General features: G+C 40.6%; 1 protein-coding gene and 1 pseudogene across 3 annotated transcripts in view; one reads left to right on the forward strand and one right to left on the reverse strand.

Moving 5' to 3' along the window:
• Window positions 1-26677, forward strand: part of Sdc2 (syndecan 2) — a 113814-nt gene that overhangs the window by 37444 nt on the left and 49693 nt on the right. The window contains exon 1 of one of the 3 annotated variants that reach the window (XM_087555879.1): window positions 15801-16156. The exons of 1 other annotated variant lie outside the window; for it this stretch is intronic. Coding sequence is in view for 1 of the 2 variants with exons in the window: in XM_087555878.1 (XP_087412004.1) it covers window positions 16005-16133 (129 nt within the window). In the remaining variant the exon portion in view is untranslated. Of the gene's footprint in view, window positions 1-15800; window positions 16157-26677 lie in introns of those variants that run through there. One more of the 3 variants, XM_087555878.1, reaches the window with a different exon arrangement.
• Window positions 4927-5210, reverse strand: LOC148004745 (signal recognition particle RNA; annotated as a pseudogene).

Here is a 26677-nt window from a genome sequence, read left to right on the forward strand (position 1 = left end):
TTATTATATATATATATATATCTCCCATCCATCCACCCACCCCTTCCCAACTCCTTGCCCTGACATTCCCAGTATAGCTGGGGGATTCAGCCTTGGCAGGAACAAGGGCTTCTCCAATTGGTGCTCAACAAGACCATCCTCTGCTACATATGCAGTTGGGGCCATGGAGTCCATGTGTACTCTTTGGATGGTGGTTTAGTCCCTGGGAGCTCTGGGTCGTTGATATTGTTGTTCTTATGGGGTTGCAAACCCTTTCAGCTCCTTCAATCCTTTCTCTAACTCCTCCAATGGGCATTCTGTTCTCAGTTAAGTGGTTGGCTGCGAGCATTCGCCTCTGTATTTGTCATGCTCTGGCGGAGTCTCTCAGTAGATAGCTATAACAGTCTCCTGTCAGCATGCACTTATTGACATCAGCAAAATTGGGTTTGGTGGCTGTATGAATATGGGCTAGATACCCAAGTGGGGCAGTCTATGGATGACCTTTCCTTTAGTCTCTGCTCCAAACTTTGTCTCCGTATCTCCTCCTATGAATACTTGTTCCCCCTTCTAAAAAGCACTGCAGCATATGCACTTTGGTCATCTTCTTGAGCTTCATGTGGTCTGTGGATTGTATCTTGGGTAATCCGAGCTTTTCGGCTAATATCCACTTATCAGTGGGTGCATACCATATGTGCGTTTTGTGATTGGGTTACCTCACTCAGGATGATATGTTCTATTTTCATCCATTTGCCTATGAATTTCATGAAGTCATGGTTTTTAAAGGCTGAGTAGTACTCCATTGTGTAAATGTACCACATTTTCTGTATCCATTCCTCTGTTGAGGGATATCTGGGTTCTTTCAAACTTCTGGCTATTATAAATAAGGCTGCTATGAATATAGTGGAGCATGTGTCATTGTTATATGTTGGAGCATCTTTTGGGTATATGCCCAGGAGTGGTATAGTTGGGTCCTCCAGTAGTACTATGTTCAATTTTCTGGGGAACCTCCAGAGAGATTTCCAGAGTGGTTGTACTAGTTTGCAATCCCAACAACAATGGAAGAGTGTTTCTCTTTCTCCACATCCTCGATAGCATCTGCTGTCATCTGAGTTTGTTTATCTTAGCTATTCTGACTGGTGTGAGGTGGAATCTCAGGGTTGTTTTGATTTGCATTTCTCTGATGACTATGAATGTTGAACATTTCCCTGGTTGAGTCTCAGCCATTCGATATTCCTCAGTTGAGAATTCTTTGTTTAGCTCTGTACTTTATTTTTTAATAGGGTTATTTGATTCTCTGGAGTCTAATTTCTTGAGTTCTTTGTATATATTGGATATTAGCCCTCTATTGGATGTAGGATTGGTAAAGCTCTTTTCCCAATCTGTTGGTTGCCATTTTGTCCTAATGATAGTGTCCTTTGCCTTACAGAAGCTTTGCAGTTTTATGCTTGATCTTAGAGCATAAGCCATTGTGCCTATGTGTTTGAGGCTCTTCCCCATTTTTTCTTCTATTAGTTTGAATGTATCTGGTTTTATGTGGAGGTCCTTAATCCTCTTGGACTTGAACTTTGTACATGATAGTAAGAATGGATTGATTTGCACTTTTCTGGATGCTGATCTCCAGTTGAAACAGCACCATATGTTGAAAATGCTATCTTTTTTCCCCCCACTGGATGGTTTTAGCTCCTTTGTCAAAGATCAAGTGACCATAGGTGTATGGGTTCATTTCTGGGTCTTCGACTCTATTCCATTGATCTACCTGCCTGTCTCTGTACTAGTACCATACAGTTTTTATCACCACTGTTCTGTAATACTGCTTGAGGTCAGGGATGATGATTTCCCCAGAAATTCTTTTATTCTTGAAGATAGTTTTTGCTATCTTAGGCTTTTTGTTCTTCCAAAGAATTTGTAAATTGCTCTTTCTAGTGTTGTGAAGAGTTGAGTTGGAATTTTGATGGGGATGTATTCAATCTGTAGATTGCTTTTGGCAACATGGCCATTTTTACTATATTAATCCTGTCAATCCATGATAATGAGAGTTCTTTCCATCTTCTGAGATCTTCAATTACTTTCTTCAGAGACTTGACTTCTTGTCATACAGATCTTTCACTCGCTTGGTTAGAGTCATACCAAGGTATTTTATGTTGTTTGTGATTATTGTGAAGGGTGTCATTTCCTTAATTTCTTTTTCAGTCTGTTTATCCTTTGAGTAGAGGAAGGCTATTGATTTGTTTGAGTTAATTTCATATCCAGCTACTTTGCTGAAGTTGTTTAACAGCTTTAGGAGTTTCTGTTTAACAGTTTTAGGACCTTTTGGGGTCACTTAAGCATACTACCATATCATCTGCAAATAATGATATTTTGACTTCTTCCTTTCCAATTTGTATCCTTTTGTTTTCTGATTGCTCTGGCTAGGAGTTCAAGTATTATATTTAATAGGTAGGGAGAGAATGAGCACCCTCATCTAGTCCCTGATCTTAGTGGGATTGCTTCAAGTTTCTGTCCATTTAATTTGATGTTGGTTACTGGTTTGCTGTATATTTCTTTTACTATGTTTAGATATGGGCCTTGAATTACTTAAAGGGGTGTTGAACTTTGTGAAATGCTTTCTCGGCATCTAATGAGATGATCATGTGTTTTTTTTCTTTTGAGTTTGTTTATATAGTGGATTACATTGATGGATTTCTTTATATTGAACCATCCTTGTATCCCTGGGAGAAGCCTTCTTAATCATGATGGATTATGGTTTTGATGTGCTCTTGGATTCGGTTTAAGAGAATTTTATTGAGTATTTTTGCATCGATATTCATAGGGAAAATTAGTCTGAAGTTCTCTTTCTTTGTTGGGTCTTTGTGTGGTTTAGGTATAAGGGTAATTGTGGCTTCATAGAAGGAATTGGGTAGCGCTCCATCTGTTTCTATTTTCTAGAATAATTTGACAAGTATTGGTATTAGCTCTTCTTTGAAGGTCTAAACCTAACTGTTCCTGGGCATTTTTTGTTTGGGAGACTTTTAATGAGTGCTTTTATTTCTTTAGGAGTTATGGAACTGTTTAGATGATTTCTCTGATCCTGATTTAATTTTGGTACCCAGTATCTACTTAGAAAATTGTCCGTTTTATCCAGAGATTTTCCAGTTTATAGGCTTTTGTATTAGGATGTCATGATATTTTGAATTTCCCCAGTTTCTCTTGTTATGTCTCCCTTTTAATTTCTGACTTTGTATATTTGGATACTGATTCTGTGCCCCCCTGGCTAGTCTGGCTAAGGCTTTATCTATCTTGTTGATTTTCTCAAAGAACTAGATCTTGGTTTTGTTGATTCTTTGTATAGTCCTTTGTGTTTCTACTTGGTTGATTTCAGCCCCGAGTTTGATTATTTCCTGCTTTGTGCTCCTCTTTGGTGTAGTATTTACTTCCTTTTGTTGTAGAGCTTTTATGTATGCTGTCAAGCTGCTAGTGTGTGCTCTCTCCAGTGCAGGCACTGAGAGCTGTGAGTTGTCCTCTTAGCACGGCTTTCATTGTGTCCCGCAAGTCTGGCTATGTTGTGCCTTCATTTTCATTAAATTATAAAAAGCGTTTAATTTCTTTCTTTATTTCTTCCTTGACCAAGTTATCATTGAGTAGAGCGTTGTTCAGCTTCTATGTGTATGAGGGCTTTCTGTCCTTTTCATTGTTATTGAAGACCAGGTTTTGTCTGTTGTGACCTGATAGGATGCATGGGATTATTTCAGTCTTGTATCTGTTGAGGCCTGCTTTGTGACTGATTATATGGTCAAATTTGGAGAAGGTGCCACGAGGTGCTGAGAAGAAGATATATTCTTTTGTTTTAGTATGAAATGTTCTATAGATATCTGTTAAATCTATTTGGTTCCCTAACTTCTGTTAATTTCTCTTTGTCTATGTTTAGTTTCTGTTTCCATGATATGTCCATTGATGAGAGTGGGGTGTTGAAGTCTCCCACTAGTATTGTGTGAGGTGCAATTTGTGTTTTGAGCTTTAGTAAAGTTTCTTTATGAATGTAGGTGCCCTTGCATTAGGAGCACAGATATTCAGGATTGAGAGTTCACCTTGGTGGATTTTTCCTTTGATGAATATGTAGTGTCTTTATCTTTTTTGATAACTTTTGTCTGGAAGTCTCTTTTATTTGATATTAAAATGGCTACTGGAGCTTTTTTCTTGGGACTATTTTCTTTCAAAATTGTTCTGTCACTGAGATGTGTTTCCTGTATTCGGCAAAATGCTGGGTCCTCTTTCTGTATCCAGATTGTTAGTCTATGTCTTTTTATTGGAGAATTGAGTCTATTGATGTTAAGAGATAGTAAAGAATAGTGATTGTTGTTTCCTGTTATTTTTGTTGTTAGAGGTGGAATTATGTTTGTGTGGCTCTCTTCTTTTCGATTTGTTGCAAGAAGATTACTTTCTTGCTTTTTCTAGGGTGTAGTTTCTGTCCTTGTGTTTTAGTTTTCCATCTATTATCCTTTGTAGGCCTGGGTTTGGGGCAAGATAATTGTGTAAATTTGGTTTTGCATGAAATCTCTTGGTTTCTCCATTTATGTTAATTGAGAATTTTGCGGACACAGTAGCCTGGACTGGCATTCGCGTTCTCCTAGGGTCAGTATGACATCTCCCCAGGATCTTCTGGCTTTCATAGTCTCTGTTGAGAAGTCTGGTGAAATTCTAATAGGTCTGCCTTTATATATTACCTGACCTTTTCCCCTTACTGCTTTTAATATTCTTTCTATGTTTTGTGCGTTTGGTGTTTTGACTATTATGTGATGGGAGGAATTTCTTTTCTGGTCCAACTATTTGGAGTCCTATAGGCTTCTTGTATGTTTATGGTCATTTCTTTCTTTAGGTTAGGGAAATTTTCTTCTATAATTCTGTTGAAGATATTTACTGGCCCTTTAAGTTGGGAGTCTTCACTCTCTTCTATACCTATTATCCTTAGGTTTGCTCTTCTCATTGTGTCCTGGATTTCCTGGATGTTTTGTGTTAGGAGCTTTTTGTGTTTTAAATTTTCCCAGACTGTTTTGTTTCCGACCTGGGCCGGTTCACCCCTCCTTAGGCAACCTGGTGGTCCCCCGCTCCCGGGAGGTCACCATATTGATGCCGAACTTAGTGCGGACACCCGATCGGCATAGCGCACTACAGCCCAGAACTCCTGGACTCAAGCGATCCTCCTGTCTCAGCCTCCCGAGTAGCTGGGACTACAGGCGTGCGCCACCGCGCCCGGCCAGACTGTTTTGTTAATGTTTACTATAGTATTTTCTGCCCCTGAGATTCTCTATATCTCTTTTATTCTGTTAGTAATGCCTCCCTCTATGCCTCCTGATCTCTTTCCTAGCGTTTCTTTCTCCAGAATTGTCTCCCTTTGTGATTTATTTATTGTTTCTCTTTCCATTTTTACATCTTGGATGGTTTTGTTCAATACCTTCAACTCATGGTTGTTTTTTTTCTGTAATTTTTAAAGGGATTTTTGTGTTTCCTCTTTAAGGGCTTCTACTTGTTTACCTGTGTTGTCCTGAATTTCTTTAAGGGAGTTATTTATGTCCTTTTTTAATGTCCTCTAACATCATCGTGAGTTGTCACTTTAAATCTGAATCTTGCTTTTCTAGTGTGTTCCAGTGTGTTATCCAGGGCTTGGTGTGTTGGGGGAAGTGGGTTCCTGGTACAATTGGAAACTGGAAGGATCTTGTCCAAGTCTGCTCCTCAGTTCCTTCGTTCAGAGGGCTCCAGGTGGGTTCCTCTTGGGCCAGGAATGTGAGCAGAAGTGGTGGTCTCCCTTGTCCTCTCAGGATTGTCCCCACTTCTGAGAATCCAGCCCTCTCCCCAGGGGATCTAGTACACATTAGGCCATTTTATGAATCATAAAAATTGGTATTTTCATGGAGCTCAAAGGCACTATACCGAAGGAATAAGACAAAAAAGGGATGATTTTATCTGTCAGCTAACGTCTCCTAAGATGTATGGAGATACACTGCTCAGCTGCCCTTGCCTGAGAAGGATGTAATTTATGGGTGAGAAGTTTGAAAGGGGGCTTATCTTATTTGTTTTCTTTTTTCCTTCTGTTTGTTTCTTCTCTACTTCAAATCAGAGGGGTTGGGGGAGGCTTGCCATGCCACAGCAACAGTGAAATGAAGACTGGTCATGGTATGGTCACTGCCCCATTCAGTCACATTTCTTAAGAAACTTACAGATGTAGTCTTCATGATATCTTATGTATATGAGTACACTCTAGCTGTACTCATTACAGATGGTTGTGAGCCACCATGTGGTTGCTGGGATTTGAACTCAGAATTTCTGGAAGAGCGGGTCTGTGCTCTTAACCACTGAGCCATCTCTCCAGCCTTCATGATATCTTAATGTCTTCTGTAAGCCTAGAGGGCTTTGGATTGTAGGTCCTCGGAATATAGCACTGAATGAGCCAGACACAGTCTGTGCTTTGTGAAGTTTTTGTTCTGCCATACTTATTTGAGAAATCAGAGAGGAGGGAGTTCTGGCCTCTGGGACCTCCTTAGGGTTCCTTAGTATGTTCTTTACCTCTGTGTCTATCAGAGACAGTCTGCTTTTGTCCAGAGTTCTGGCTCCCTGGCAGAAATCTACAAAGTTTGAAAAGTTAATCAGAGATTAGGTATTTCATTAGCCAGTCTAATCTGACAGCAACCAAACTCAGTAAAATCATTTGTCAATAAATTTATCTCTTTATGAAATAATGAAGGCATGATATAGCATGTTATAATGTCTCTTTATAAAATTGGTGACATTTGCCCATAGTTCTAATAATTATTAGGTTGAGGCTTGAGGATCCCCAATTAAAGGCCAGACTAGGTTACTCGAAAGGCTTTGCAAAAGGAAGAAGGGAAGGGGGAGGAAGGGAAGAAGGGAGCGAGAGAGGGGGTCAATTGGTCTCCTTATTGGTGCTTTGTCATACTTTTGTGGGATGCTATTATGAAAAGTAGTAGGACTTGATTTATCTTAATGACTAAAATCAATTTTTAGAAGACTAGGGAGATTATAATGTATTAGCAAGATTTATAGCTGTTCTCTTCACTATTCCGGGAGGGGATAGAAAGCAAAGAAGAAAGAAAGTTATTGATTTTGAAAGTCCACTCTCATGTTTTTAAGACAATGGTTAGGCGGGGGGGGGGCTTCCTTCTTCTGAAGCCACTTGAGATTTCAACTCCTACTTTTGTAGATCATGACACTTCTTGAGCTGCTAGAGTTCCCTAGTCTGAAGTTCAGAGGATTCAATGTCTTCATATCCACAGCTTTTTCTAATTCTCAGAAATACTTTGAAAGTAGCATACTTAGGAAACAACTGAACGTGGTGTGAACATTCTGTGGATGTGTAGGCTCCATCCCAGGAAATGGCAGTGCAGGCATAATGAGAGTGGGAAGACTGCATGCAAGTCAGAACAAGGTTAATAACCTCTCTGCGTAGCTCTTACTTTGGGAGATTGCTACTATTTTATTGGTTTCAAACACTATTGTAATGAACCCGGTATATTATGTTGGTGTCACTGGTGATAAGGATAATGGATGGAATATAGATAATATTTTCAATTCCATAGGGGACTATGCACTCAGAGCTGGAAGCTTCCTCTTTTTATTTACAGGAGAGCCCTGACTTCAGGCCTAATTGGTTTCTGAACTTTTAGAAGTGAGGTGTATCATACACAAGCTCTTCTTATAGGCTGTGTTATAGGGAAAGTTAAGTTATGCTATATATTATGCCCTGGCTGTAGGCATTGCTAATCAGTCAGTGATAACTTGTGGGGCAAGGTTTACCCAACAGAAACTGGTATTCTTGAGGATCTCCTTGTCCCTGAATATCTCATCAGGGGACCAATATCTCCGGAGACATTGAATGCATAGGAGCCCCAGACCAACCATTCATTCCCAGAAATCTCTTTCAGACTATATAGCAAAACAGATATAGAAATGTATCAAAACTGCAGGTGCAGTTGTTTTAAAACAAGTATTTAGTAAATATTTCAAACCAAAGATACTACAGGTAAAAAGGTTTTGCTATATATTTTACCTCTGGATTTTTTTCTAACCAGCTTAAAGTGACTGAACCTTATATAATTTCAATGTAAAATCTCCCTAAGACAGATGAAGGGCTTTTCTTTTGCATTATTTAAAACATCTTCAAAATGTGTTAGGTTTTAAAAATAGAGTTATTTGCCTCAAATTCTACAGTATAAAAATTGATAGACATGAGTTCCTTAATTGCTAAAAATTGAAGGAGGGGCAGTTTCCATGGCAACTTCTTCAGTCACCCATGCTTTTATATTTTAGAAGAATCTTCATTGCTGAGCTGTGAATACAGTATTAAGAATTAATCAAATCTTTGCCACGTGAAGAGCAATTGCTAGAGAGATTCATTTGCCTTAAATATCATTAAAACAAACAGAAAAACTCCAAAAGCAAACACCCTCTCCCCCCCACACACACATAAAGAATTGCTGGCTAATACTATGGCTTCTTATCCAGTTAAGCTCTGCTAGGGTGCTGACCAAGACATTATCCATAAACAGTAACCTTAAAGGGTATGATGGGGAATTCTATGGGATGCAGTTACAAAATAAGCTGTGTTTATTTGATGTCTGTATTAGCATGTTAAAATAAAGCACTTTAAACTGTTTATTTGAAAATACTCTTTGTCCCCTCCCAAGTAAACAAATGATTAATTTTGCTCAAAAGATAGTTCGTCCTGTAATCATTTTCTGGTTTCCTTTTGAGTGTAAGAAGACAAATCAAAATCTATCCATCACCATCTTGCCAACAACTAGTGGCAAACATGGAATTTTGTCTAATGCCACATAAACTGTTGGAGTCTTGGCAGAAATGACATTAAAGAAGGTCTTTTATCTCTCATGCTTTCTAAGATGAAACAGATCTCAGAATGGAAGGGATGGCATTAAAATATTTTCTCCAAACACTTTTGAGTGCTGACTTTTCCTTCCTGATCTTTTAAACTAGATGTGTGCTTGTGAGGTTACACACATGATAAAGTCTTTACGTATTTGTGGGCTCACCGTTTAGTGACCTATTACCTGGTTGAATTTGGAACTTTAAAAGTTTGTATTAGGATGGGAAGAGCAACATAGATTCTGGGCTTAACACATGAACATATATTAAGGATAGTTAATGCGTGTCTAGCACTCTACTGCAGGAAGCAAAAGAAATGTAAGAAATGACCCTGCTCCATCAAAGATGCCTGGTCTGCGTCCTGAAAATTCATTGATGTTTTAAAAGAAATATAAAATGCATTTTTATGTTTTTATCTTAAATCCTGTCTTCGTTCATTTTCCAAAAAAAAAAAAAAAAAAACCCAAAAACCACCACCACCACCACCACCAACAACAACAAAACAAAAGCAAGTAAACAAAAACCACCTGTGAAATAGCTTTGGCACCATTTATACTATAAACGTTAGAAACTTCATAGCCTTTACTGGTCATTCCTGTGCTTAGGCTTCCTAGCTTTTGAAGGTATTATTTCTGGAACAAGGTATAATTTACCCTTTTTCTACTCTCAGGACATCACAGGATATAACTAAGTAAAAGCAGTTCTGACCAATGAATTTGGATGGGAAAAATAGGCCATATTGTTACAAGATACACTTTTAAAGCTGGTCTGTTACATTTGAGTCCCCTGAGATAATTACATCAAGTGCCCAAGAAGTTCCACAGACTACTAAGAAAAATAAAACAAAATGTAGTCCTATTATAGAAGTTGGAAATTGTTTATAATTAAGCTTTCGGATCCTGTCATGTTCTAGTGAGAATCTCTCCCATAGGTTCTGGTATTTGAATACTTGATCCCCAGTTGCTGTCACTGTTTGGGGAGGATTAGGAGTGGTATGACACATGCTAGTGGTATGGAAGCACATCCCTAGAATTTGGCTTTGAGGTTTCAAAGCCTCTTGTCATCCAAGTTTGAGATTTAAGATGTGTCCCTCAGCTTCTGTTCCAGTCAGCTTGACTCTGTCATGGTGATGGACATTTTTCCTCTGGAACCAGGAGCCCAAATAAGTTCGTCCATCTGTAAGGGGACTTTATCATATCGACAGAAAGGTAACTGGTAACAGATCAATATTTAGAATCTTAAGATGATCCAAAAAGGAGAAAAAGAACACCTTAGACCTGTCTTCAGACGAGCGCAAGTGTTCACTTTCAGTCAGGGGTTTGCTAAGTTCACCTACCTCTTTGGGGGGTCATTCTTGTGGAGACAGTGCTACTCCGCACTCCCAAGAACACCTGTTTATAGACCTCTGTGGCTCACCGAAACCAGGACTTCTAAAGGGTTAGTACTCTATCTTTCCAGCAGTGACTTTTCTCTTTCCACATGAAGAGTTGTCCTCCCAGCTGTCAGTGAAGGAAGTCTTACAACACTATTGGAATGGACACATTCAAACAGAAGCTGGGAAAAGTAAAACAGTTTTCCAGAAAAGTTTCAGTTCACACAGGCCTAGGGGATTAAGTTCTCCATTTTGCTTGATGGAGAAATTTGAGGACAGCCTTGGGGAAACATTTTCTTACCTGCTTTTGGGTTTTTGATTTCCCACACATCTCTGTTTCTCCAGCAAAATATCACATCTTTTATCCAGTACAAGAGAGAGACTTGAAGTGCCCGTCACATTGGACACTGAATGTGAGTGTGTTCCCGTCTTTGAAGATAGTTCCTTCATTGATTCCAAACACATCTATCATGGTGAACATGTGCTGAACACAGAGAGTGGACGAGCTAGGTGTCGTGTGGTAAACCTCTAATCCCAGCACTCGGGAGCCTGAAGCATGAATATTTTGAGTTAATGGCTTTGCAGTGAAGCCTTGTCTCAAAAAATGTCTTTTTGGTTTTTTTGCTTTTTAAGGAAAAGAAAAATTGACATTCACTACCACTGAGGTAAAACTCAAAACATTATGATAATTGAAAGAAACTGGGAAGAGAAAGTCCCAATATCCTCTGTAAGTTACTAGAACATTACCTTTATAGAAATGGAAACAGCAACAGGGGCTGCAGGATTAGGAGGCGGAAACCGAAGCTAAGTGCTTGGTTTATGAATGTCAGTGCAGCAAGGTGAGGAGAGCTCGGAAGGAGTTCTGTGGGATGATGGCTGCACAGCAGCATGGTGTACACGATACCACTGAACTCTGTGGCTAAAGTGTACAGTTTATGTGCACTGTTACCTCAGTTATTTTACTGTGATACACATTGAACATTTGTGTTTTGTTCACTGTTCTCAGTAGTTGGTATAAAAGTTCCCCAGACTTGAGGGTGCTCACAAATCAATGACAGGTGAGATTATGGTGCTGTTGGAACCAGGGACACGGGATAAGTCATAGTCAAGGAAGCACTGATTCTCAATTGGTTCTCAGAAATAACCTGGCTGTGAGAAGAACTGTGATGCTCTCTTTGTGACTCACTTTTGATCAACTCCTGCTTACAGCAAGCAGGACTCCCAAACCAAGCCCATAGTGTCCCGTCAACAAGCTTCTCCATTTACTCGCATGCTTTCTGCTCCTTTCAAATCCAGCATTGCCATTCCACCTTGGTGCACTCTTTTACATCTCTTATTTCTTCTACATGTATCTTTCGTTTTACAGTCCACATCTTTTTCATCTTGGGATCTACATTCAAAGAGGATGTGGGTTCTGAAATTTGACCTTTGCAGCATCCAGCACAGCAAACCATACTTAATGTTTTGGGTAAGGAGAAAGCTGTGAAGTTAGAAGCTGACATGGTTCATGCCTATTTTATTGAAGGTTATTAATGTCTCTTCAATAGTAAAGAATGGCCTGTTTTTTATAGCAGAGAATGAATAGACATCCGAGATTTTTGTACTTGTCCTAAACAATTCTGTCACATTATTTCCCTGTATATCTTAGTATTCTAGAGAGATGAGAAGTGGAACAGGTGACCTCCATTGATAATTCAAGGGTGTACAGGTACTGCTTGTGATTTCAAGGGAAATCCATGGCTGGAGTAAATCTATTTACTCAATAAATTTCTTCTCTTCAGTGCAGAAAGTTTTCTTTCTACACAGAATTATAGTGAGAAGGGTGACCATTTTCCTAGCTTTTAATATGTTTGCTTGGCTTCATTGTTAATAACCTCCTTTTCATTCTATGAGTATTCTTTTTAATGGTAGTATTGTTTACTACAAAGGTCATAAGTAGGACTGTGTAGAGAAAGGCAGAAGATGGATGAAGGGCAAACTAGGATAGTAGATTCAAAAGAAATTGGAGAAGAGCTATAGAATCTGGCATGTTAGATAGTTTTGGGGTGGAAAGATATTTGACTTTTAATTATGTAGTCTAATATGTTATATGTTAAGAACTTCTTGTTATGTGTTAAGAACTGCTTGGACTGCTTCAGATCAAGGAGAGATGATTTTAATTAGTTACAGTGTAGTTAGACTAACAGATCAATATGTTAGAATTAATCAGACATTTTTAAGGCTAAGAGATTAATTTTAGTGCACAGATTTGTGTACATACATAGACGTGCACTTCTTTCTTTTGTTTTTACCTTTATGTTTGTTTGTGTTCTTCTGAGGTTGAGTTTTGCTGTGTAGCCCATGCTGGCCCTCAAACTTGAGGCAATCTTCTCATCTGGAATTATAGATAAGACTTACCATGCCCAGATGTATTGTTTTATTGTTGTTGTAACTATGGGAACCAACTTGGTTTGTTAAAACTTTGCTTAGTCATATTTGTTTGACTTAGATAACGGTACAGTGGACATTCAGTGCTGATTAATATTAGGGTCATAATATTTATACTTACATATGTATATATGTGTATACATGTATGTATGTATATAGAAGAAATTCAAGCAATAGGAACAAAATAAGTGTTTTAAAACCAAGCATCACTTAGGGGACGTTTATGCTTAAAGTTTCAATTTGAACCAGTTTGTGCTATAAGCTGACTATTCTTTTGTCAACTTGAAACACAAACTAGAGTTATCTGAAAGGAGGGAGCCTCAACTGAGGAGAGGCTCCCAAGAGATCCAGCTGGGAGGCATTTCCTCAATTAGTTATTGGTAGGGGAGGGCCCAGCTGATTATGTGTGATTCCATCCCTGGGCCGGTGGTCCTTGGTGTTTTAGGACAGCAGCTGAGCAAGCCACAGAGAGTAAGTCAGCAAGCAGCACCTCTCCCTGGCCTCTGTATCAGTTCCTCGTTCCAGGTTTGGGTTCCTGTCCTGACTTCCTGTATAGTGAACAGTATGGAAGTGTAAGCCAAATAAGCCCTTTCCTAGGGTAGGGGTCAGATTGGCTATCGATCGTCGCAGCAATAGGAACATTAACCATGACAGGCTACGTTTATATGAAGGCATAATATCAGGTGAAGTAAATGGGAAGAGAAGATAGAGGGCTCTTTCAGTGCGGCTCTGCTCAGCAGTCCAGCATCTTAGCATGGCTGATCCTGGTCCTGTGCACTTCTAAGCAGGCCAACACCTCAGCTACACATTTCCCACTCTATTGTCCCTGGCAGTTCCTTTCACCCACCTGAGCTGACTGACGGCTCCCCTTGCTGTGGAGAGCCTTCCTGTTTTAATCACAACAGTGTTTTTGTGTGTATGAGTAGGCGTTAGATATGTGTCTAAAGTATGTATGCTCTAAAAGTAAATTACAAGTGTTTTCAAAAGTTACCCTGCAATACTATACTGTGTTTTTAAAAACTTTATCATTTTAAAAGGAACCGTCTATCTCATTAAATGCACAGAGTTTTTTCAGAGTGGGTAAGAGACAGCTACACTCTAGGTATGACAGGAAAGGATGGAGGAAGGGAGATGGAATTTGACTCCAAGTCAGGTCCTTAACTTTCTTCTGTTTATTCTAGGCTTCAGGCTGCCTCTTAAACCTTTTCACAGCATATTGGGAGAGAACTGTTTTTAAAATTTCTTTCCCATTTAGGCTTACTTAGGGGTTATGCCACAGTCATCCTTGTTAAGGGGGAAAGAAGCAAGATGATGTTGGGTCTACTAAATGTGGCTTTCTCATTTGTAGTGTACACTTACTGATGTAAAATTCTGACCACCTTACAGGTGGAGGGTTTTGGGTTCACTTGTCCATGGTCAACCACCTCAATACCTTCTTGCTGTATTTCTGGGTTAGTTTTCCTTGTGTTACCCCTCCTCAAAACTCTTTTTTTCTGACTACCTTCTCAGTCCTAACCTCTGCTCGAAAGACTTATGCTCACCCCTCAAGAACCACACACACTGCTATCTCTCTGTTGCTTTCTCTGTCTGTCATGGTAACTGCTGTTTCTCCTGTTTACTTCAGATTTCTCTGTTGGCTGTTATCGCATACTGCTTTGTGCATTGGCTGTTTGTCTTTCTCACATTTCTCCTACCTGGCTGTGTGAACTGCTCAAGGGCAGGAGCATCCTCATCCATCACTGTGTGGCCGATGTACTTAGCCCAGTGCAGCAGTAGCTCGAGGGAATTCTGGGGCTTTTTTTAAAAAAAATTTTCTTAGTATATGAATGGGCTTAGAGATAGTTATACCCACTTACAAGACATGAAGCAATCGTAGATTTTTAAAGCACGTGAATGTTTCAGAGAACCTTATTTAGTATAACCATCATCTGGTTTGTAGATAATTAAGGAACATAATTGTCTATTTTTTGCAGTTGGTTATTATGCATTATTTGAGGGCTGCCCTACCTTTCCTGGGCCTACCACTTCATTATGTCACATAAGTGACTTTGTTAGGTGCAGAGGTGGGCTCCTTCTGTAAGCTCACTGAGCTGTCTCCTGTTCTCAGTGTGTCCTGATGAGCTAAGTTGAAGCTTAGCTGACTAGCTTTGCTGCTTTGACTCCTGCATTAGCTAAGAGATAGGTTTTAATGTTTCAATTTTTCTCTGCCTAGGAAACAGTTCTGGAAATATATTAGTTGTTTTTTTATTGTTATTGTTTTAAATAAACCACCAATAGCCAAGTTGGTGTCTTGAAAGAGTTCTATTTGTGTACATTGTTTCTTGAATGTTGATTTTACACACAAACACAGAGACACACACCCTCATACACACACACACACACACTCACACACACACACTCACACACATACACACACATACACCCTCTCACACACACACATACACACACATACTCACACACACACTCACACACATACACACACATACACCCTCTCACACACACACATACACACACATACTCACACACACTCACACACACACTCACACACATACACACACATACACCCTCTCACACACACATACACACACATACACACACTCACACACACACATATACACTCACACACACACATACTCACACACACTCACACACATACACACATATACACTCATATACTCACTCACACACACTCACACACATACACACATATACACTCATATACTCACACACACTCACACACATACACACATATACACTCATATACACACTCACACACTCTCTCTCACACACACATACACACACACACACACACACACACACACACACACTTCACACATTCCACTGCCAGTTCTCTGAATTTTACAGAGCCTATCTATTTCTGGTATTTTTTTAACAATTTTCCCCCTTCTCCCTCCCCGCTAAAGTCATTCTGATGTCAGGACTCAGACAAAAATGAACCAAGAGAGACACAAGACTGGACACAGCATCCAGGACTCAAGGAGTTTCATGGAGGTCTTTGAAAAGTGTAAGGTGTGGGCAAGCAGAGAGGAGATGATTCCCTTACATAAGTGAGAGTCAGGACAAAGTCCCAGGCATGGATGAATCCATGGCATGTGAAAAGAATGTGACAACAGAAGCCTAACCATGTTTTAGTGGAAGATTGATCTTTGTAGAGCTGCAGATGCCCTGGAATCCAGTGAGCTGGGTAATCATCCACAGTCCTGCTTTTCTCTACCCTGAAACTCTGTTCAGCGTGGCATTCTGGGATTAGTCTATCTCCTGGGATCTGCATTGCCAGTAGGCACCTAAGTGATCTTGGAATGTTGGAACCCCGCTTTATGAAGCCACTCCTCAGATGGCAGTGCCTATAACTTATTCAGATAAGAAGAGGAGTCTAGTGCTGTGCCTGGCAGACCTATCGGGGATGCTGGAGAACCCTCAGAGGATGTTCAGGCAGGAGAGAAACAGCAAGCAGAAATTGAAGGTAGAACTTTTCTAGGGCTGAAGGTATGGGCATCTGAGAACTACTGAGAATTCCAAGGGATTTTTTTTCATTGTTGTTGTTGTTTGTTTGTTTCGTTGGTTTGGTTTGGTTTTGTCAGTCACTGAAATGTTTTCGAAAGGCAAGCTTTTAAATCCATTCCTCTACAGGTGTGGTAATAGAACCTCATAGACACTCTAGATGGTCCAGGGTTAGAGATTGAGCTTGTAGAGAGACTTCACTTGGGACCATGAACTCTAAATGTACTGAAGGCCATTGAACCAATTCCCTGAAATAGAGTGGTACAGATGTTTGTTTTATGGAGAAGAAGGACCATAGCCTTGACTATATCCTCAAACATTTGTTAAAGAAGACAGAGGAGTCATGTGATGTATCTAGGGAAGGAAAGGCTGGCTGTCCTGCAGAAGATGTTCCATTTGCTTCTCTGTGGGTGGGCTGCCATCATTAACTGGGAAAGGGGGAACAAAAAGGGAGGTGTTTTGTAGCGTGTATGATAAATTTTCCTGTTTCGTATAGAGCTGTGTCATTGGTTTAGGCTGAAGCACAAAGGGATAGCAATTTTAACAGCGAGGAGCGGAATTACCATCAACTTTGCAGCTGAAAGGAAAAAGCTGGTGTATGAAACAGGATCCTGTGTGAATGGATTCCTCAAGTGTTTCATTAAAGGTTCATTAGAACAATTAGTCCTCTAACCAGGCTACAGTCTCTGGCTTCTGATTCTTTTGTGGAATTAAAAATGCTTTTAGTAAGAGGAGCTAAACAAGCCTTTTGTTTGGATTTCCATATATTGATTTATAGACCTGGTGAGCATCCTGCTGTGAACTCCCTTTGCCAATGGTAACCATCACAATAAGCAATGCTTTTCTGAACTGGCACTTTCACAAACCCTGAAGCCTGCTATATTGGGTGTGACACTTTTTTAAAAGCCACTGTGTTAGAATGAAAACAGGCCACTTCTAAATGGTCTATTGATTTGCAAAACCTCTTTGTGTCAGAGTGAATAGTCTCATATCTGAGTCGAGGAGAAGGAGATGCTGACTGTTTTCAGTTTATTACTGTGTCTTGAAGCTTTGAGCTGACAATGTTTCAGTGATGGTGCCCGCCTCCTGTGGAAAGTCTGCTTGCATCTCAAGCTTCAGTCAGACATTTGAAAATCTGATTTATTATTTTATACAAGAAGAGACGTCTACAGTTCCACTACAGCGTGAGTCACTGTGACTGTGACTCTGGAAGCCCTAGTTATGACTCAAGCTCTCCCATAAACTTATGGCCTCCCACCCCACTAATGCTCTGTGCTATTTGTGGAAGTTGTTAGTGGCTTGTGTGTCAGGCCAACAGGGATAGTGTTCAGTGAGTTTTCCATAAAAATTGCAAGTGGCAGAAGCTTGAGAGATAGTCCAGTGGTTAGGAACACTTGCTGCTCTTCCAGAGGACCTGAGTTCAGTTCTTGGTACCTATGTTGGGCAGCTAACAACTACCCATATATAACTCTAGTTCTAGGGGACCCAAGACCCTCGTGTGGCCTCCTGTTTTAATATTGTTCCTGGTGAGATCTGAGTCCTATTTTTTAGACCCTTTCGGTACTTTTCCTGTTGCTGCTTGTAATTTCTAATTATAAAAATAGTCACGATGCATAATAAAGGTGGCTGTAATGTCTGCTGCATGACAGATGTCCTCCGAAGCAGGGACTGCCAAGAAAAAAGACAGGTCTCAGAATCCCTGCTGCAGATATGTGGTGTGGTTCATCTTGTCAGAGAAGTTGTTTTTGTGTGTTCAGGCTTGAGTGCGTATTTGGCCAGTTTTTAAAAACTCGTTTTAACCTATATTTCATGTCGTCACTGTGGTTCTGCCTTTTAGTGCAAGGTGTAGTTCAGGAGGTAGCTGCAGCTGGGGCCTGAGTCTGAGATGGAGACTGAGACTACAAAGTCTGAGTGTGACTTAAAATATCAGTTTTAAGAGCGAAAACTTAGCTTGGCAGTGTACTCGAAAGAAGGACTTTGCAGAGTTGAGAGCTGTGCACTTGACTGACCTGATGTCAAGTAGTACACACATACATGTCTTTGAAAGCCTTGAGCCCATGCATTTGTATATATGAAAGCTTTCGCCCCAACTCTGTATGTGGACCAGGCAGCCGAGCATATCTGTGTGCACTGCACACAGGGCGTAGATGAGTCATTTATTGGGCAGTGCAGCATGTTACTGTGCTGTGCACTTTCCTCACCAGCATGCTCAGCAAATTGAACTGAAATGGGCCCAAGAACCTCTTCTGTCTTGTACTGCTGTACAAAGTCTATCTGTCAGAAACATCTCCTGAGTAGTCTTAAGTGCAGGAATTTAAAGTCAGTGTTCAAAAGAACCCCGTTGTACTAAAATTGAGGAGACATCTTGTTAGGAAAACATAAGAAGAGCCATGTTGGTTAAAATCAATTTTGACTACTTACAAATTTCCCCCGTCATTTTTCCTCCTTCACATTTTCCGCCAAGTACAGGTCTTGGCTTAGAGAAAAAAAATAAATTGTTTTTGTTTTTTTCTAGCATGTCTGACTCTTGAATCAGACACGAAGGAAACAAAAAAAGGTTAAGAATAAGATAGCAAAAACCTTATCTTATAGGTAGCCCTTGGAAGTGAAGTTTTTATCTTTGAGAACTCTGTGTGGAGTGTTGTAAATGCTCCAGCTTGGGAAGAACTTGGTGGCTACACCGTTCTGGGAGGAAGGGCATGGATTCAGCTGATGGACACAGAAGCAGAACTCTTCCACCTGATAGGCTAATGGGAGCCAATAATTTGAGGAATGCTTGCTAATTGTCCATTTGTTTCCTTTATTTATTTAGGGTAGCTTCACAGGACTGTTACCACCTCCCATCAAAGATAATTCAGTTTTCACTGAGTTCATACTAGTGCCAATGGCACAGTACAGTTGCATCTCTTAAAAAAAAGATTTTATTTAGCAATTCAGTGAATAGTATCCAGGTATTGAGAGTTTTTTTTAAATGTCTTATGAGCATATTTAAAATATGCAGTTTCTCCTGAAATGTGGTAGTGTATGTGCCTTTTTTTGCTGACAGACTACAATGTTACAACCTTTCTAGCTCAGTTTTAAGTGTTGAACTACTGTGCCCCAGATACACAGTGAAGTTTCCCAGGATGGGAGTGACTCTACTTCTGAGAAAATAGAAGCTCAAAAAGCTTGTCAGAAATCTCAGATTTATAACTAACTCTGCTGTTAAATACAAAAATTAAAATCAGGATGGAAACCAGGTGTCTGCCCCCAGCTAGTTCTTTGAGGCTTTGAGAATAAGTATAATCCAAACACAGGGTGTTTAGTTATTCTTAGAGGCAAATTGCACTCCAAAATTGAATGGCTGCTGCTGGTGTTTTTTTTTTTTAATTATTGATGAAACTCCTTTCAAAGATCCTGATGAAATGGTGACTTCAATATTCCCCAACAGGTACAAGTCACATGCTCACTGACATGGACTCATTCCTGTATAAACAAGGATGCCCAGAGTCCTTAGGAAATAGTGTAATAAGAATTCCCAAGAACCAACCTCTGCTCTCTGGGCATGTTGGGTCAGAACATTTTTATAAGGTCTAGTTAAAGTATACTTGCAGTGGTTCTTAGAAAAGTGGAGCAGGTCATGGTTAGTGAGTGTTCACCACTCAGCCTCTTACACAGGGCTCACCCATGAATAACAAGAGTCAAGTGGCTCCCTACTGATGGCTGTCCCAAGCTGTACTGCTTCCCTAGTGAGCAGCACAAGTCCCCATTGGCAATGGCAATGAGCAGAGATAGTAGCTGGCTTTCTCTGGGGAATCTTGCCTGGTTCAAGTACGTGACTCTGGAGAGGGCTTCTTGGTCCCACACCTACCTGAGGCAGGTAGCTTAGAGTTCATGTCACGGCTGCCCAGGGTTGCATCACGTTCTTCCTGGAAACCCCTATGAAATAGGACTGGAAGAGAGTCTGGTCTTGCCTCCCATTTTCCTAGTCAAAGCAAACAGTTTCTGGTCTGCACGGACATGTGTGTGCATGGCGTGTGTAGTTACATATGTGCTGTAGCCTTAGGTGTTATTCCTCAGGAGCTCCCCACCTTGTCCTTTTACGTAAGTTTTGTACCAACTTGGAGCTTATCTAGTCCTGAGGCTGGCTGGCCAGTAAGTCTCAAGGACCCTTCCATCTTTACCTCGCCAGAACTACACAACTTACCTTTTCCCCATACCACATACCGCAGTGGGCCTCTTCTTCACAGAGTAGTGACTAGGGGTAATAATTTCTCTGTGGTGTTTACCGTGTACAAACCTATCCTCTCAGCATCCTATGCCTGAAGTCATTGAACTTCTGCAGCCATCTCCTGAGTCAGGTACATGATCATCAGTTGTTCACATAGAAAAAAGCAGAGACATAACAATTCAGTTATTTGACCAAGTTTTGGGACTGGTGGGCCCAGGAAAAACCTAGGTAGCTATAGATCCCTGATCTTACCCAATCATACCTCTCTGTTACCAAGTGCAAGGTGGTTTCAGGGTGGTTCATTTAGACTCTGACGGGCTTTCCCACAGATTGAGCTTGCTTCTCTCTAAGTGCAGGCAGGTCATTTTGTAAGGACGGATGTGATCCACCAAAAAGATTTCACTAGCCCAGCACATTGGGCAGACCTCACTCAGTACCTTGGGGGGAAGTCTCCAGGCTCCCTCTGCTTCAGCTCCTCTCGACTTAGGAGACATGTTCTCTTGTGCTTGTTTCTATTTTCCTGGAATAGGTTTTCTCAGGTATCTCCTCTTTCCAGTTTTTTTCTTCCTCCTTTCTATTTTCTGAAACGAGATCAGCCAGTTTCTTGTTGGGCACAGGGTATGGGGCTGCAGGGACTTGATTGGCAGGGATTCACAGTTTATGCTGCCTCCCTAGAGTGTATGTATGAATACCTCCTGGATTGGTCAAAACATCAAATCCCATTGTTCTGCAGTAGAATCAGGGTACAGGGATGATGGTGCTCTGTTCCCTACAGGGTAACCCAGAAACCCTGACTAATCCAAATTGTATTCCAGTCAGTGCCTCACCTCCAGGCAAAATAGATATGAAATACTAATTCTAGTGTCTAATACCAAACTATAACTTGTTTTTAATTTGAACTCCATCTTGGGACTATGTTCTGTCTAGAGCCCTGGAGTTTTGTTTATCCCCCTGTTTTGAATCGTATCCCATGTTATTGATCTTGGTCAAAGGTTTCAAAATCAAAGAGCAGCAAGTGGTGTCGTGTTACCGTGCTTTTGGCTGCATTCTCCCCAACTACTGAGGGAAGGGACTTTAGGCAGCTATGATTTATCACCAAGAAGCCAGTTTGCACTTTACCTTAAAGACCAAACCAAACAAAATGAAAAGTGACCTTTTAGACAAGTTGTAATCTAACTCTATAGACAAGTGATACATTTGACTTAGACAAATCTAACTTCGGCCTCCCGTCTGATTTTTGTTCTTTTAATGTGAACAGTTGCATTTAAATCTTGGAAAAGTTCACCAACTAAAGCACAAACTAAAACTAAGGGAGGAAGTGAGCAGCTCACTCGTTTGTTCTGTGCCCCCTGTAAGGTTTATTCTTAGTATCATTAAAGCTTTCTGCCAAACTTCAAACCTGAAAGGACATGGGTTTGCGGGGTGTGGGTCTGACTGGTGGATGGTGGCATTATTTTTATGTTTTGAAGACCTGATTTTGTTTTCTGTGCTCCTTGTTCTGTAGAAGGTTTCTACTGTTTGCTGTTGATTGTCACTTTCTGTATGAAGTGAAGTAACATTCCACCTGCCATACCTTCGACGTGTGTGGTGTGTGTCAGGACGTTATGGATGTTGAAATTTCTCCAGTGTCTGGAAGCATCTTGTTAAGAAAGTAATTTTTCTCCAATTCATTAATCTTCTAAGGGATTTTTGGTATTGAGTGAAAAAGAATTGTAGGTATTTCAGGAATTCCTGAATAACTGTTTTATCATCAGCCCAGGAGGAAAAAAAACTGATTTTAGGTATGGGATAATGCAAGTTACAATTTTTAATAGTGAAGAGAGAGGCAAAGATTAAAACAGAGACTGAAGGAACACCCATTCAGAGCCTGCCCCACATGTGGCCCACACATATACAGCCACCCAATTAGACAAGATGGATGAAGCAAAGAAGTGCAGGCCGACAGGAGCCGGATGTAGATCGCTCCTGAGAGACACAGCCAGAATACAGCAAATACAGAGGCGAATGCCAGCAGCAAACCACTGAACTGAGAATAGGTCCCCCGTTGAAGGAATCAGAGAAAGAACTGGAAGATCTTGAAGGGGCTCGAGACCCCATATGAACAACAATGCCAAGCAACCAGAGCTTCCAGGGACTAAGCCACTACCTAAAGACTATACATGGACTGACCCTGGACTCTGACCCCATAGGTAGCAATGAATATCCTAGTAAGAGCACCAGTGGAAGGGGAAGCCCTGGGTCCTGCTAAGACTGAACCCCCAGTGAACTAGACTGTTGGGGGGAGGGGGACAATGGGGGGAGGGTGGGGAGGGGAACACCGATAAGAAAGGGGAGCGGGGAGGGGGATGTTTGCCCGGAAACTGGGAAAGGGAATAACACTCGAAATGTATATAAGAAATACTCAAGTTAATAATAAAAAAAAAGAAAAAAAATAGTGATACGAAAATCTGCACCATTATTTTTATGAAATGTCATTTTTCATTCAGGAAGAAATTGCAAAAAGATATAAAATAGGTTTGGTTTCATTGGCTTCAGAACTGTGATTGAGGCTACAATGTTTAAAAAATAATTCTAAGACAATATCTACATTGTTCCTGGCTTTAGAAAAACATGTTGTCATTCTGATAGCTGACCTCTGAATACGTACAGTGCTCATGCACATTGTATGCAGTTTGACTTTACAAAGTACGTTTTTAGGTAGTGACTAAGTTATTAGAAGAATAATTGACCCATGTTATGCTTTCCAAAGAAAATTTTAAACTTTAAAAATGACTTTGGCTTAATGAATTACTGCTTGGTCTCTGTTTAGTTACAGCAGCAGCCTTCTCTAGGGAAGAGATAAGGGTAGAAGGGGGTTGTAGGATAGGCTACAATATACCAAAATCAACAGTATTAGCATATGCTTTTTAAACCCTTTTGGACACATTTTAAAAAATATATCTTTGTGTTTTAAAAGGAGAAAAGTAAGCTTTAAGCAGGTTGTAGTTTGTTCTGGCATTTGATTTTTCAGGTCAATCTATAGTAATGCTCATTTTTGGAACAGTTTATTTTTACAAAGCAATTTTCATATCCATGATCTGTTTCATTTCTGCCCTTGGGACTCCGGCATAGGAGTCATAACTTGAGTCTCCACCCAAATGCATAGTATCTGTTATGTGCCAGGCACTGTGCTAGGGTCTGAGAATACAGTAAGTTGAAAACTGGGTAAAAAGCTTTTTAAGGGAAGTTTAGTTCCATGCAACAGGCAACCACCCGACACAAAAAGGTAAACTCTAGACAAAAAAAATGCTTGGAGGAAGCTGGGAGTAAAACTGTGAAAGCCATGGTAGGGAGACTGGAGGATGGTCAGCATAAAGGATGACTGGGTCTTAACCACAAGAAGGAAAGAAAACAGACGTATGCAGAGATAATGTCCTACAGAAAAGCACCTGGAGAGAAGCTGGGCACAGGAGAAAGACACATTAACCTGCTAGCCCGTTCTACCTATGGCAGCGCAGAGGACAGACAGGCAGGCATAGCTGGATCTGCATCTCAGGTAAAGATGTCTTTATCCTCACGTGAGAACAAGTAAGATTCTGTAGCATGGATGACCATGAGACCCAGGGGCCAGCCAGGTCAGCCACTAATGGATGATCCTCATCCCACTCCTGTAGACTCAAGTCGGGATTGTTTAGAGGCAGGGGTAGAAGAACAGGAGCCCATAAGTACACAGAGCTGATGCAGAGGACAGGTTTCAGAGTGTGCCAAAACTATGTCTCCATTCAGTGTGCTTTGTAAGGAAAACCCGTAATTGGTTTGCATGAGCAGTCAGAGGAGTTATAATTGCATGAACTTGCTTGAGAGAAGAGGATCCATTCTGTTCTTGGTGGTTGGGAAGATTGTAAGCGCTGAGTGGAGCGAGGTGTTATTGGGGGTTCAGCCTTGCTCTTTCTCTGGTAGGCAGACTTGCTTTCGTGGGTGTGTGTGGGTTGTCCTCAAATTTACCTTTGACATTCAAGTGTATAACAGCGAATACTTTCTACCTCCTGACACTGCCTTGGGGTTCTGTGACCAACTTTCTGATACCCAGTGAGTGTCCAAAAACACCGATGAGAAAAAGAGTGAATGCGATTTTGATATGTGCTAAGTCTATGTAAATCAATATTCACTTTTTTTTAGCATGACTTGTTTTCTCCCATTTTGATCCTGGTGACTATAATAGTAAACTAAGTGCTTATGTTTGAGAAGAATGTCAATAAAAACTCAAATCAGATATTGGTTTTCTTTTGTTTTTTTTTAATTGGATATTTTTATTTACATTTCAAATGTTACTCCCTTTCCCCATTTCCCATCCATGAGTCCCCTATCCTATCCCCCTCCCACTTCTTCTATAAGGGTGTTCCCCCTCCCCAACTATCCCCCTTCCCACCTCCCCGCCCTGACATTCCCCTATACTGAGGGGTTCAACAATGGCAGGAACATGGGCTTCTCCTCCAATTGGTGCCCAATAAGGCCATCCTATGCTACATATGGAGCTGGAACCATGGGTCTGTCCATGTGTTGTCTTCGGGTAGTGGTTTAGTCCCTGGGAGCTTTAGCTGGTTGGCATTGTTGTTCTTATGGGGTTGCAAGCCCCTTCAGTTCCTTCAATCCTTTCTCTTAATTCCTACAACAGGGACCCCATTCACAGTTCAATGGTTTGCAGCTAGCATTCGCCTCTGTATTTGTCACGCTGTGGCTGAGCCTCTCACGAGATGGTTATATCAGGCTCCTGTCAGCATGCGCTTCTTGACTTCATCAATCTTATCTAGTTTTGGTGGCTGTATATATCTGGGCCACATGTGGGGCAGGCTCTGAATGGCTATTCCTTCAGTCTCTGCTTCAAATTTTGCCTCCATATCCCCTCCAGTGAATATGTGTTCCCTCTGGAACTGAAGGTACTTAAGGACTGAAGCATCCACACTTTGATCGTCCTTCTTCTTGAGCTCATGTGGCCTGTGGATTGTATCGAGTTTTTGGGCTAATATCCACTTATCAGTGACTGTGTACTATGTGTGTTTTTCTGTGATTGGGTGACCTCACTCAGGCTAATATTTTCCAGTTCCATCCATTTGCCTATGAATTTCATGAAGTCATTGTTTTTAATAACTGAATAGTACTCTACTATGAAGATGTACCACATTTTCTGTATCCATTCTTCTGTTGAAGGACATCTAAGTTCTCTCCAACTTCTGGCTATTATAAATAAGGCTGTTATGAACATAATGGAGCATGTGTCTTTGTTATATGTTGGAACATCTTTTGGGTATATGCCCAGGAGTGGTATAGCTGGGTCCTCAGGTAGCACGATGTCCAATTTTTTTGAGGAACCTCCAGAGTGGTTGTACCAACTTGGGAACCCACCAACAATGGAAGAGTGTTCTTTCTCCACATTCTCGCCAGCATCTGCTGTCACCTGAGTTTTTGATCTTAGCCATTTAGATTGGTGTGAAGTGGAATCTCAGGGTTGTTTTGATTTGCATTTCCCTGATGACTAAGGATATTGAACATTTCTTTAGGTGTTTCTCAGCCATTCAATATTCCTGGGCTGAGAATTCTTTGTTAAGCTCTGTACCTCATTTTTAATAGGGTTATTTGATTCTGTGGAGACTAACTTCTTGAGTTCTTTACATATATTGCATATTAGTCCTCTGTTGGATGTAGGCTTGGTAAAGCTCTTTTCCCAATCTGTTGGTTGCCATTTTGTCCTAATGACAGTGTCCTTTGCCTTACAGAAGCTTTGCAGTTATATGAGGTCCCATTTGTTGATTCTTGATCTTAAAGCATAAGCCATTGGTGTTTTGTTAAGGAAATTTTCCCCAGTGCCCATGTGTTAGAGGATCTTCCCCACTTTTTCTTCTATTAGTTTGAGTGTATCTGGTTTGATGTGGAGGTCCTTGATCCACTTGTACTTAACCTTTCTACAGGGCTATAAGAATAGGTCAATTTGCATTCGTCTACTTGCTGACCTCCAGTTGAACCAGCACCATTTGTTGAAAATGTTTTTTTCCACTGGATGGTTTGCCAGCTCCTTTGCCAAAGATCAAGTGACCATAGGTGTGTGGTTTCATTTCTGGATCTTTGATTCTGTTCTATTGATCTACCTGCCTGTCTCTGTACCAATATCATACAGTTTTGTTTTGTTTTTTTATCAATATTGCTCTGTAATACTGATTGCGGTCAGGGAGGGTGATACCTGATACCGCCAGAAGTTTTTTTTTATTGTTTAAGGTAGTTTTCTCTATCCTGGGTTTTGGTTATTCCAAATGAATTTGCAG

Source organism: Rattus norvegicus, chromosome 7 (genome assembly GCF_021556685.1).
Source record: "Rattus norvegicus strain SHRSP/BbbUtx chromosome 7, alternate assembly SHRSP_T2T, whole genome shotgun sequence".
NCBI classification, from domain to species: Eukaryota; Metazoa; Chordata; class Mammalia; order Rodentia; family Muridae; genus Rattus; species Rattus norvegicus.